General features: G+C 36.4%; 1 protein-coding gene across 2 annotated transcripts; it reads right to left on the bottom strand.

Moving 5' to 3' along the window:
• Positions 1-360: 360 nt before the first annotated feature.
• On the bottom strand, positions 361-10,410 carry mtx3 (metaxin 3). Of its 2 annotated transcripts, XM_007243943.4 has the most exons (9): positions 10,130-10,410; positions 8,299-8,368; positions 8,079-8,155; positions 7,124-7,216; positions 6,832-7,014; positions 6,300-6,376; positions 4,773-4,930; positions 4,267-4,355; positions 361-2,313 (listed from the first exon to the last, which is right to left on the bottom strand). In XM_007243943.4, the coding sequence occupies exons 1-9, from the start codon at positions 10,208-10,210 to the stop codon at positions 2,206-2,208; spliced, it is 936 nt and encodes a 311-aa protein (XP_007244005.3). In that variant the 5' UTR covers positions 10,211-10,410; the 3' UTR covers positions 361-2,205. The 2 variants fall into 2 exon arrangements, with proteins under 2 accessions (XP_007244005.3, XP_007244006.3); XM_007243944.3 differs by lacking the exon at positions 4,267-4,355.
• Positions 10,411-13,053: the final 2,643 nt, after the last annotated feature.

The following is a 13,053-nucleotide window of genomic DNA, read 5'->3' as shown; positions in this document are numbered from 1 at the left end:
CTACACTGTCTGATCTTGGCTCTTTCTGCTCAGCTGTGTTTGGGGTGTAACGGCTGATCAGCGCAAGCTGTAATGGTTTCCATGTGACATCTATACAGCAGTCTCTTTGTTGGCCATGATTACTGCAGGATTAAACAGGATGAATCAATGGAAATAAAGGCCCTGCTGACATTTACCTAATTTAATAAGAGCTGCAGAGAACAAACACTGGTATCAGACTCTTACCACACCAGGAGAAAGTCTGTGGGTTTGATTCAGGAGAATTTCAGCTTCATTACTGCCTGTAGAGGAAATCCTCTAGACCAGACTCCTGGATATCTGGCTCTTATCTCAGAAACACTTCAATATCACACACAGAGATTACAAACTGTATTTTATTACATATGCATAAATACAGTTCACCACTCAACATGTTTTAAAGGCTTTCAATACAAGTGATGAAAACAAAACTTTATATCCTCTGAGAAACAAATAATAATAATAACAAATGTATCAAGAAACAGTAGTGCATAAAGCAGTGTTCAACATTATTACCAGCTTGACGTTTGAGCTGCAGATGGAGAAATAATAAAAAAGGCAAACCCAGGCAATAAACAAACAATGACAACAACAACGAAAAAAAAACATTATAAAAGTATTTGGACTGTGATGTGTTTGAAGGGGAATGTATTAATTGTCCTTTTTCAGAGATTTAGAGAAACTGAACAGTACATGAGTACTGCTAACGTCACAATATGCTAATTTAAGGTCATTCATAGGCAGACCTAATCAAATCAAATAATAGTAAATAAATTACACATTCATATAGAACATAAAGGCACAAGACGTAATGATTAAAAAGAAAAAGGTCAAGAGAAATCCATTTGCTTCAAAAGGCAGAAGATAATGTAGTAACCACATAAAAAAAAAAAAACAAAAAAAAAAATGTGATGATTCCATTATACCTTTTATTCCACTGTGGTGAACATATTAGGCACACTGAATAAATTAAAAGCCTATGTGGTGTGGTGGTCTCTCCTGTGGGGTCCTGAGCATTAAAGAACAAGGGGGGAATAGAGGATAATAAAGTAGGGTATGCAAAAGTCTTATGCATTAATAAAACTGTGAATTTAAAGGGGTTAAGTTTAGTGTTGGATTATGTTTACAGTATGTGTAATTTAATATTCAGACAACTTATAACAACGGCAAGGTTTTGTGTGTTTTAGGCCCAAATCATATAAGATTGTCAGTCAAACCATTATTTAATAAGAAATGGTATGATAGCTAGCTACCATGTAGTTGTAAAAGAGAAAACAAAGAAGTTATTCAATATCTCCACTCATTTGGCTGTTTTTCTAAGACGGAACAGATACAGCTTATTCACGTTTTCTCTAATTATATTACATGATATACTTTCACTATAGCAAACTTTAATTGTAATTAAAGGAATAAAGACTGTCTGCTATTGTAACTGGATTGACTGGCCAATTTCTACAGACAACCACTATAAAGGGATATAAGAGAGCAAAAGCAGACATGGAACAGAGAAAAAGAAAGTATGGTAATTTTTTGCCACTATGCAGACTTGGTTTGAAAGATCCACTTGAATTGAATTCCCTTTTTGCCTTAAAAATATCAGACATGGCAATATGAATATATGAAAATAGTTCAGAATCACTAAAAAGTGGTGATTTTGCATTGTTGCATTGAGTGCAACATACAGTATAGATACAGTATAATATACAGAACAATATTCCATAATATAAATACAGATACGACTTAAATAAACCAAAAATAAGCATGCTGATTGAGAGCTTTCAAAATTGTCTCTGATCAGACTTTTCTGATCTACTCTGTTACCAAAGCCGACTGTATTTACCCACAAATTGCTTTTATTTTTGCAGCTATGTTGTTAAATGGCAATTAGAGTGAATGCCCTTATGTTATACCTCTTCATCAGCCCTTTATGAAACTCTGCTGTTTGATGTCTGCATTTTTGTCCCTTTCTAGACACCATACGCATACAATATCGCAATCTGTGATCCCATGTTTTAAATGCCTTACATACTGCTCTGAGAAGTATAAATACACGATAGCAGAATGAACCTAGCGCTGCTTCTGTAGTGCTGCCTATTTAAACAGACTGCTTCAAGTGCCATTCAGATAATATATTAATATAAATAAATAGTCAGTGAAAGATATCAGTGTTGGGAAAGTATGAGATTGTCAGGCAGGGGTTGAGTTCTTCTCAGTGGCCAGAGATGAAGGTTTAGGTTCAGGTCGGTGGGGTCTGCTAGGTCTGTGTTGGGGACTGCTGCGGAGGTTATCGTCCATCTGTTACACAAAGACATAAAGCAGTCAGATAAAGCCACACAACTTCGGGAATTGGCAAAAAAACACACAAAAAAAAAACAAAACATAAAAAATGGGAAGGGATCATTTGACTAAAAATACATTTTCATTTGTCTTAAATATATTTAATTATTATTCTGGTGTCTGAAGTGTGCTTATTTTGTTTAGGTAATGTAGCTAACAAGTACTGAAGCAGTAGTCACATTTCCTACTAAGAAAGTGGGGAGAGAGAGCATCACCAACCCAGGATTTAAAATCCAAAATAGCCGTACTGCACATAAACAGCAGTTAAAACAGTAGTATTACACAGTTTTCCTATATGTTTGTGAGTATAGTATCCAATTTCTCTTTGTGTGCATGTTAGCATGTTGTTTGGATGCGCAAAATACTGTATAATGCTAAAAATGCTAATAATGATAAATATGTAAATAAAATGCTTTAGCGGCATATTTTGGTTCGATTAGATTTATGATAAAACACCAATAAATGATCAAACCAATTGTGGTAATATCTAAAGTCTATAGCTTACTGTTTTTCGTGACATGTTTTGAAATCGAGTGTAATGTAAATCCCAGCTCCAACACCCAGTTTCTGAGGTAAACTGAAAGCACCACTAGCCTTCTCAACACCATTAGTTCCTCTAAATTAACTTAATGTAATTTACCTGTCACCACTGATCTCAAACACTGATGTTTCTTCACAATAAAAAAGGGAGCATAAAACAGGGCTGTAAAATGGGCATATTACAAACCCCCCAAACTGTAACATATCAGTCTGGGACTATTTATTATTATTTACATACATTAAGCCCAACATAGAAAGGAGTTCGAGGCTAAACAAGGAAAATAAATAATAATGTAAGTCTAAAAAAAAGAAACTAAACTAAAAGCTAATGCCAGGTCGATTAGAGAAGTTGAGGAACTGGTTCCACATGAAAACTTAGCTACTGGTAATGCGTCAGAATGCAGGGAAGATGGGGCTAAAGGCTGACTGCAGATGATAGGTAGCAGGTGCTAAAAGCTAATCCAGCCAACTTTTTTTAACTACCAAGCCACACAACTGAGAAAAGTTCCACAAACTAGGTAAAGCAAATCATTTGTTTGCTAGTCCAGTATAGATCTAACTAATGTAAGAGATTTCAGGGATGGAAAATAAGTCAAATCAAAGCAAAGGTTTGGCATATTAAGTAAAATAACAGAGTTGTAAAACTGCAAGTTTACTTATGATGTTCTCAATGGCACCTTTATTCAATCTCAAACAGGCTTGCTTATGTAGTTCCTAACACTGTATTTGTCTTAAGGTAATGTTATCTAATATAAAAGGCAAACAAATTATGATTCAAAATATTAGCTATATGCCATCGGCTACCGGAGCCCCGAGAGACCACAATTGGCTTTGCTATTTCTGGGTGGGTAGATGGTGCCCTCTCGACACATCATCTCCAAAGGATGATGTCTGCAGCACAAGGCGTCTGTGAGCAGATGTATATGAGTCGCTGCTCTTTCCTCCGAGTGCGTTAGCTACTTGCTGCATCAACAGCAGTTCAAAAAGAGCAGTGGCTGACTTCACATGTGTTGAATTAGTAAATTTGTGTTGTGTATTTATATTATGTTCCACTGTATATTTACTGTATAATGTATGTATATTTGTGTGTGATTACAGATGAGTAATTTTTGCCTGTATTTCGACATAGACTTATATTACTTTTTAGCTGCATTAACCTCAGAGCTCCAGGGCAAAACCAATGAACCACATTCAGACACCAAGCATGTCTTGGCTGACCGACTGCATTTGGGACAAGGGGAAAATTTGTTTGCAGCCAAACAATTAAGTTAAATTTACAATAAACACATTTCAATTGCTTCCAGACAGCACCTTATTATTACCAAGTTCTAAATGATCACAAGGAAAAATTACAAGCAGATTGGCCATGACCTTTTCAATAAGGTTGGACTCTTTGTTAACAAGCTGCGTCAGTTTCTGGAGGTTTGCATCGACGGCATCCTGGCTAGCGGGAGAAGAGCCTAGCGAGAGGGTGGAGAGAAGGATCAGGAGAGGAAAAAGATGCCAAACAGTAACAGCAGACCTCAATCATTCAGAAGAAATGTTAGTGCAAAGAAATTCAACACAGGCATGCAGCACGTTCCTCTAAATAACCCCACAGTTCAACATAAAGAGCTCTGATTAGACTACTGTATGCACAGCTAACACTTCTCAGTGTGAAAAGAAACTGAATGAGTCATGATTTATGATGAGAGCTTTTGGATTGTACTTGTTAGAAAAATGAAAGGAATCAAACGGCCCTGATGGATCAATCATGTGAATCAACCCTTGCACCAAGCACATAAATACGTTTAAAACTGTAAATTACGAAGCAGACGCTCATGCTGTGTATATAAACAGTTCAGAAAATGCCAATGTCTGTCCGTCTGTCGTCTTACCGGAGCCAGCCTCAGTAAAGTAGTTTTTGAGGATGCTGCTGCAGAACTGGCAGAGGTTATGAAGCTGTTTCAGATGCTGCTGGAGCTGACCACTGGGCAGACTGGCTTTATGGAGAGGAGCTAGGTAGCCAAACACAAAGGCATCCAGGCTTGTAGGCCTATGAAAAGAAAAAACAAGCAACAAAAGATCAAAAGATTTTTTGGTGTTATTAATTATTATTAAAGTGCTAAGCAAAACTTTTTAATAAACATAGATAACAATGTACAATTAATAAATTTTCAATCAGAAAATAAAGTTGATAAGGTAAACAATATCAAACAATTGTATTACCAGTAGACTTATTTATTTTAAACCTTCCAATATTACAGTGAGAAATGTGTGAATATTTAGGATTGTAGACCATTTGGATGTGAAATATGAAATCAGGTGTTTTTTGCCAAATCAATGGGACAACAATCAGGTGTAAAAATGTGTCCTGTTTATTAACAGAACAGAGATCTTTACATGTTTGTGAAAGTCTATCATTGCACAAAGAAATGTGACTTTTGAAAACCCTAGAGAAGAAGAGATGTTGATGGTCATTAGGCAGAAAAAAGGTTACAATTTCATCTCTAACAAGTTCTTGACTTCACAAATGCATTATTACTCTCCCCATGAGTGGACAACCAACAAAGATCAAGCCAAAGAAAGAACAAGTACCCAAAGTAACTTCTAAGCAACTGAAGGCCTTTTTCACATCATCTAGAGTTAACGTACATGAGTCCAGCATCAGGATACTGAACAACGATAGCTGGTCTGCAAGGAGTGAGCCATTGCTCTCCAAAAAGAACATTAATGCCCATCTGCAGATTGCTAGAGCTTACGTGGACAATTCAGAAGGCCATTGGAACAATGATTTGTGGACAGTTAAACCATTTTATTTGTTGCATCTGTTTTTTTTCCAGTGCTGATGGAACAACAAATCTAAATTTTAAAATAAATTCCAAAGAAAAATGTCACAAAATCTGTCTGTGAGCTGAATGTCAAAAGAATTTGGGTCACGCAGCAAGACAATGACCCCAAGCATACAAGTTTTTTCTACAAAAGAATGGCTGCAAAAGAATAAAGATAATGTTTGGGAGATAATATCAGTATCAACATGAAAAAGTATTTAGTGAATAGCTGGCAGAAAATGCAGCACTAAACTAGGAAAGACTACACTAGTAAATTGGAAAGGATAACTATAAATGAATCAGATCCAATAATGTAAATTATCTAGCCACATAACAGCCAGTTCTCAGACCATCATCTTAAAATAGTGTTTAAATTAAAAACAGCTTGTTTTAAAGCTTTTGGATTGTAACAAACAAATATCAGATTAATACTGAATTCGTCATTACTTCAGAACAAAAAAAGGAAAGGTATAATTCCCAGTTCAGACTACTAATTCAGTATAAATGCTTTCTTTCATAGAGATAATGAGGATGATATTTCCAGTTCTTTAGAAGAGCTGATGGATGAAAACGACTAATCAAAGCTGAACTCACATGTTCCCAAAGAAGTAGTGTGAGGTCCCCAGCCTGTGAGAGAGCAGATTCAGACACTCTTTGGCTTCACTGTAGATCTGCACAAACAATTTAGGCACTGCATTACTGACAATCAAAGATAATTAACTACTAAAATAAACTGACTGCTGGACTTTATTGAACGACTCTTGAGGAACATTGGCAGGTTTTTAGTCTATTATTGAGAGCTGGCTTTCGTTAAGTTGGGCTCAGGAGCTACAGTCCTGTAGGTGATAAACTCTTTTCCATCTGTTCTCTAAAACCGCAGACAGCACTCAGACAGCTCCCGAGACTGTTTAAATCAGCCTGTTGTGGCACAAAATGGGGACAAATGGAGTCAATTTTCAATATTTTTCAAAAATAATTTGGTTTGCAGAGCAAAATGAGCTAATTTCTATATTTGTTCATAATCTAGAATAGTCACTGTTCTTCATAAACCTTCAAAATTAAAAATACAAAGTTTCAGAGAAGGAAAACAGCAGTATCATGTTAAATGTCTGAAAAAAAGAAATACCTTTCCCTCCACCTCAGTGATGGAGTGAAGTGGTGCCTCTGCTTTGGTCAGAAGGATTCTGGAAAGAGCCAAGCTGGCCTGCCGTGCTGGGACGAAGAAGTTGAGAGGGAATGGAGAGTGTGACGCAAACCACGGCCTCGTCAGGTTGGCATAGTTTTCTGCATCCACCCAGAACGTATGGAGCTATACAAAGACACACAGTCTAAGGTCTACATATCCACAGATTCTACAGCGGACTTTGAGTAAACCTGTAATTAACAAATCTATGAGCATGAACTGTGAAAGCACCAACCAAAGCAGGCCGCAGCTTCTCCTCCAGTAGTGCGATGTACGCCATGGTATCAGCTCCCTGCTTGGCTGACAACTCGTAGTCTGCATTGAATCTCTGTTGGTGAATATATAGAGAAATTGGTGAATTCTGCACAACAAGTACCAACTTTTTTCACAGTTTACAATATTGTCACAACTACCTAACTACAGGTATAAACTATAAAGCTCTGAAGAAAAAAAAAATAAGCGACCACTTAAAATGTATTTAAAAATTACTTTCTTTGCTTTTAACAAAATAAAAACCTATGGAATATAATCAAGAGGAAGATGGATGATCACAAGCCATCAAACCAAGCTGAACTACTTTTACTAATTTTTGCACCAGGAGTGGCAAAATGTTATCCAAAAGCAGCGTGTAAGACTGGTGGAGGAAAACAGGCCAAGATGCATGAAATCTCTGATTAAAAACCAGGGTTAAAACTTGTTTTCTTTGCATTGTTTGAGGTCTGAAAGCTCTGCATCTTTTTTGTTATTTCAGTCATTTCTCATTTTCTGAAAATAAATGCTCTAAATGACAATGCTTTTATTCGCAATTTGGGAGATAAGTTGTCCATAGTTTATAGACATAAAACAATAATGTTCATTTTATTCAAACATATACCTATAAATAGCAAAATCAGAGAAACTGATTCAAAAACTGAAGTGTTCTCTTTTTTTCCAGAGCTGTATGTTGGTCATTATACAATGTAGGTTTCTAGTGGGAAAAAAAACGATCTTGATGGCTTTTTGCGTACTGGTATAGAAATCTGCATTAATTTCTAGAATAGTGGATTTTTTGGGACCATCTTAAAGGCCTCAAGTCTTTGGTTTCCTTTGATTGTAGACCACCAATTTTCTGAAGTGCTTCTAAATCGACCCTAACTGCTGCTACTCTGTGACCTTAATCGAATTTGAGGTTGAGTTCAATTGATACCTACATTTTTTCGGAGTAAGTTCAGAATCTGTGCTGGCTCTGTTGCTGAAGATCCCTCACAGTACAGTTGTGGAATAGAGGCTGAGGACATAAAGAAGAGATAATACAAATATTTCAACATCACTATTAACACATCAAGACAGAACTGCTGTACATATACTGCGTAATACATGATCCAGGTTTAACTGAATTACCAGTAGCTAGAGGGAATTATCCACACCCACCTGTAATAGTCCTCCAAGTCCAATCCACTGGCTTAACTGTGAGACTGGCACCAGAAAATTTTGCATATGCCTGCAAAGAAGCATTACAGGTTAATACAACACGACATAAACTGTGTCAAAAAGCTGCTTAAAATGTTTATAGATTAAAAAATAATAATAATAAAGGGTTTCCCTTTGGTCAGTTTCCCAGACAGGGATTGAATCTAGTCTTGGACTACACAGCATGAGGTCTACAACTGTCCAGGAAGCCCACCCCAAAGGTTTGGGAACCAACTTACACACAGCATTAAAGAGCCCATATAAAAAAACAGTCCAGTCAAATTATAGGAAAAGCAGCAACTATTGTTCAGCACCTCCAGGAACTACTTCAAGACTCTGAGAAAACTATTTCAGGTGTCTCTCCATCATGAAGACACTAAGATTAAAATACCAAGAGTGTGCAGATCTGTCCTCAAAGCTAAATATGCTACTTAGAATAATCACAGATTATAAAACAGATTCTGGATTGTTTAACACTTCTTTTGTTTACAGAATAATTTTGCATGTGTTCCTGTACAGACGTAATATAGTCTTTAATATTACATTTACAATGTAAAAAATGAAAAAGAAAGCACAATAAATGAAAAGAGGTGTGTCCAAACCAAACTTCAGACTGGTACTATATATGGGCTCTTTATATCTATGTCTAATAATATGGCTTATGGGCCCTTTAATTAAGTTCACAGCACAACATACAGCTCTGGAAAAAATTGAGACCACTTAAAAATTATGAGTTTCTTTGATTTTACCTAAATAAAAACCTCTGGAATATAATCAAGAGGAAGATGGATGATCACAACCATCAAACCAAGCTGAACTGCTTGATTTTTTGCACCAGGAGTGGCATAACTTTATCCAAAAGCAGTGTGTGAGACTTGTGGAGGAGAACATACCAAGATGAATGAAAACTGTGATTAAAAACCAGGGTTATTCCACCAAATATTGATTTCTGAACTCTTAAATCTTTCTGAATATTAACTTGTTTTCTTTGCATTATGTGAGGTCTGAAAGCTCAGCATCTTTTTTTGTTATTTCAGCCATTTCTCATTTTCTGCAAATAAGTGCTCTGAATAACAACATTGTTATTTGGAATTTTGGAGAAATGTTGTCCGTAGTTTATAGAATAAAACAACAATGTCCATTTTACCTAAACATATACCTATAACGCTCAAAATCAGAGAAACTAAAGTGGTCTCTTAGTTTTTTTTTTTTCCAGAGCTGTACATGTATACAAGTGAGGGAAATGCTAGATAGCTACTTTGGTAGGAACTAGCTTAGCTTAGTTCTTACTTCTACTTGACTACAGAATATTATCTGAAAATAAAAAGGTTAAAGTATGAGGATTTAAAGCAGAAAAGCTTATTTTGGGGGGTTTACTGAATGTTATACCTACCAAATTCTCAGACAGGCAATGATTAGGTGACCTTGAGGAAGCTGTACAGTATACAGAGATAGTCTTATTGATAAGGCAAAACCACAGCCAAACCTTTAGATAGCTAGTTAGCTAACCTAGCTAGAGGACAGAATTGTGGGTTTTTTATTAGACACATTTAAATACCACATTATTTAGCTACATTAGGTTAATTTATGGAAAATACTACAACAAGCTAACACCGACTGCAGAGCTGTTGTTATTAGTTACACATCAGCTAACTTAGCTAAATAGCTGTTAGCAAGGTTAGCAGTGCTACCAGTTAACCACAATTCCGGCTAAATTAAAACTGTCAGAAATAAAACAGCAGCTCTGTGGCTGAGTAAACACAATGATCAGATTTTAGACGGGTTTATTTACCAGAACTATGAGAGATTCTGTGTGTACGGACGGTAAGTCCCAGTCTCCTCCCCAGCACAGCAGCTCCATGGGTGCCGCCATGGTTGTTTGCTAGAGGAACGCCAGTGATTTGCAGGCTGTGTGTCCGGGGCTGTACAGCGGCGGCGGCGGCTCACTGTCAGCCCTGCATTTTATTATTTTAATCAGGGTTTTAAACACTTTCAGACCTGAATATCAGTCAAAGCAGGTGAAAACACAACTGTGCGACAATTCAATTCACCACGGCACAGTGGTGATTCCCATGTAATGAGAAGAGTTTTCAAAATAAAAGTCCTCAACATTTTTATTTTTCTAAATTATTTAAAATTTTATCACATTTTTTCGAGCCTCAGCCAGGGGTGGTTCTGTTCGTAGGACGTTTCTGTTACCAGAAACGCCCCCTCGTTTTTGATTGGCTGCAACACTACAACCCCAGACTTCCCTGACTCAAACTACACAAGAAAAACATCATAATTCTGAATTTGGAAACAGACTTTTAATACAACAAGTAGGGCTGGTACCCTACTGATACCGATACTGATAAGTAAATGATACTTTTTTCAATATATTTTTCTAATCTGTAACCAAAAAATACAAAAAGTAATAATCACGCTACATTCACAGTACCCGCCACATTGCTCAAATCAGATTTTTTGCTCAGATTGGTTTTGGCTGTCTCGCCGGTTCACATTTACAAACATAGGTGAGCTGTATGTGTGTGTAATGTGAACGAATCTGTCCCTAATCAGCATTAGATAATGTTGTGTATTACTGTACAGTATTGTGGTTTAGGTTGGGCAGACTAGATCCTTTTTAGTGTATTATAATATCTCAGGGTAGAGAGGGGGGATTGTGCGAGAGAGCGAGGGACGCACATGGAAGCGAGTGAACGCTTGAGAGATTTCAGCACAGCAGCGGTGTGTTGATCGCGTTTCTGCGCACACTCTTCTTTTGCGTTAGTCAGGGCGGCGTCACGCTTGTTTTTACCTCACTGTGCACACTCTCTACGTTTGGCATTTTTCTTGCAAAGTAAGACCAAAAGTAGCACCACTTTTTTTTGACCTTTTGGTACTCGGTAGTACTGAGACATTTGGTATCGATCCAGCCCTAACAAGAAGCTAACATTTTCCATTAAACCATTATGCCTGTTTTGGGGGTTGAAATATAATAGCCTTTTATTTAAAATTATATCATATTATCGTTGTTTTAGTCGATTTTTATTTCCAAATTATTTATAACCCAGCTAACAGAGGCAATGACAATGTTTTGAAATGGCTCCAGGAAGTTTAGCTTCAAACACAACAGAGATAATGCCTATATAATGCAGATGCCTATTAGACAATGTTAAGTAAAGGTTGTTTTAAAATAGTTTTTTCCATTATCAACCTAAAAAAATAAAATGCAAATGCAAAAATTAACAGGTATCCAGTGTTCTTTGCTACCAGGAGTCTTCATAAGACAATCCTCCCAAAGTTCCAGCCTACCATTACTGCAGCCTAGGCTTTGGAACACCACCACTGATTTAAATGTTTTGACTTATTTCAGTTAGGCCTTTACATTGTATTAAATTTACATATTGGCATTGTCAAAACAAAACGACAAATCACCAAAATGGCCACTTTACAGAAGGTAAAGAAAAAAAATTGATGTATAAATGTGTTTATTTCAAGTCATTTTGGAGAGATTAAAGCAGAGGAATGAACTTTCATACTCACTGAATGTGTCGTGTGCTATCTGGCAGCAAAACCACTAGTGGCGTTAGGTCAAGACACAAAGCCAGATATTATCTGGAAATCTTAACCACAGTCCACTGTGCAAGATTTTTATTTTTGAACAGAATGTGAATTTCCAGTTTTTTGTTGGCATATCTTCTGTACTTATTATTCACCATCCAAAAAACATTAAGTAATGTCATGATTCGAGTTTATTAGGAACACTATGTAAAGATCATGAGGTTTTTATAAGTTACAAGGCTAAAGGAAGGTAAAATACAACATTTGTAACCCAACTGTTTAAAATAACCAAAGTGAACATGACAGCACAATACTTACAAAAAAGTGGCATAAAGAAAAAGTATTTCCCTTTAAAAATACACTAAAAGAGCCATCCTTGCCAAAAACTGAATCACAAACTGTCACTGTGCTATAAAAATGTTACCATTGCATTTCGATTTTATTTTTGACTTTTGTTATGCAGTTGTGAAGCTTAATTTTTTTTTCTTTTTACAATTAGTTTTTTATTTTAGATTTGACTGTGAAATACCTGTATGGTAATAAAAATGAAATGGCAAAAAGTAAGAATTTTTTTTATAATATTTTCATACATGTTGAAAAAATAAGTGTAAAACAGTATTTGCACTTTAATTTTAGTGTTTTCATTTCAGTTTTATTTTTGGCAGGATTTACCTCCCATACTAGAGAGGCAGTTTGTTAGTGGGCTAAGTTAAATAGCTAAATGCTACAGAGGAAACTTGGTGTGTGGATACTGACTGGGGTTGATATTGCTAATATGGCTTGCTATCTACCCCTGGGGAGGCAGTTTGTTACCTGGCTAAATAGCTAAATGCTAGTGAGGAGACTTTGCATGGATAAAGACTGAGGATGATATTGCTATCTATCTACCCTGGAGAAGCAGTTTTGTTACCTGGCTAATTAGCTAAATGCTAGCCAGGAGACTCGGTGTGTGGATAAAGACTGGGGATGATATAGCTAACCTAGCTAACTGTTTAGTCTGGAGAGGCAGTTTTGTTACCTGGCTAAATAGCTAAATGCTAGCGAGAAATGATAACAAAGTATAGCCTGGCAGGCAATTATTTTCACTGAGTCTGGTTAATTATTTCTGTTTTGTTCATGTCACGTCCCAACAGTTGAGAGCGGTGACTATTTTATATATATATTTTTTCACAT

This window comes from Astyanax mexicanus, chromosome 22 (genome assembly GCF_023375975.1).
Source record: "Astyanax mexicanus isolate ESR-SI-001 chromosome 22, AstMex3_surface, whole genome shotgun sequence".
Taxonomy (NCBI): Eukaryota; Metazoa; Chordata; class Actinopteri; order Characiformes; family Acestrorhamphidae; genus Astyanax; species Astyanax mexicanus.
Note: the sequence above shows the minus strand (reverse complement) of the source record. Positions and strands in the feature narration are given on the sequence as shown.

Coding starts and splice junctions, on each gene's coding strand:
- mtx3 (XM_007243943.4), bottom strand. CDS start 10,210: ATGGCGGCACCCATGGAGCTGCTGTGCTGGGGAGGAGACTGGGACTTA. Junction 8,369..10,129: donor CAGAATCTCTCATAGTTCTG/GTAAATAAACCC, acceptor GCTTCTTTGCAG/GCATATGCAAAATTTTCTGG. Junction 7,015..7,123: donor AGAAGCTGCGGCCTGCTTTG/GTTGGTGCTTTC, acceptor GTCTTTGTATAG/CTCCATACGTTCTGGGTGGA.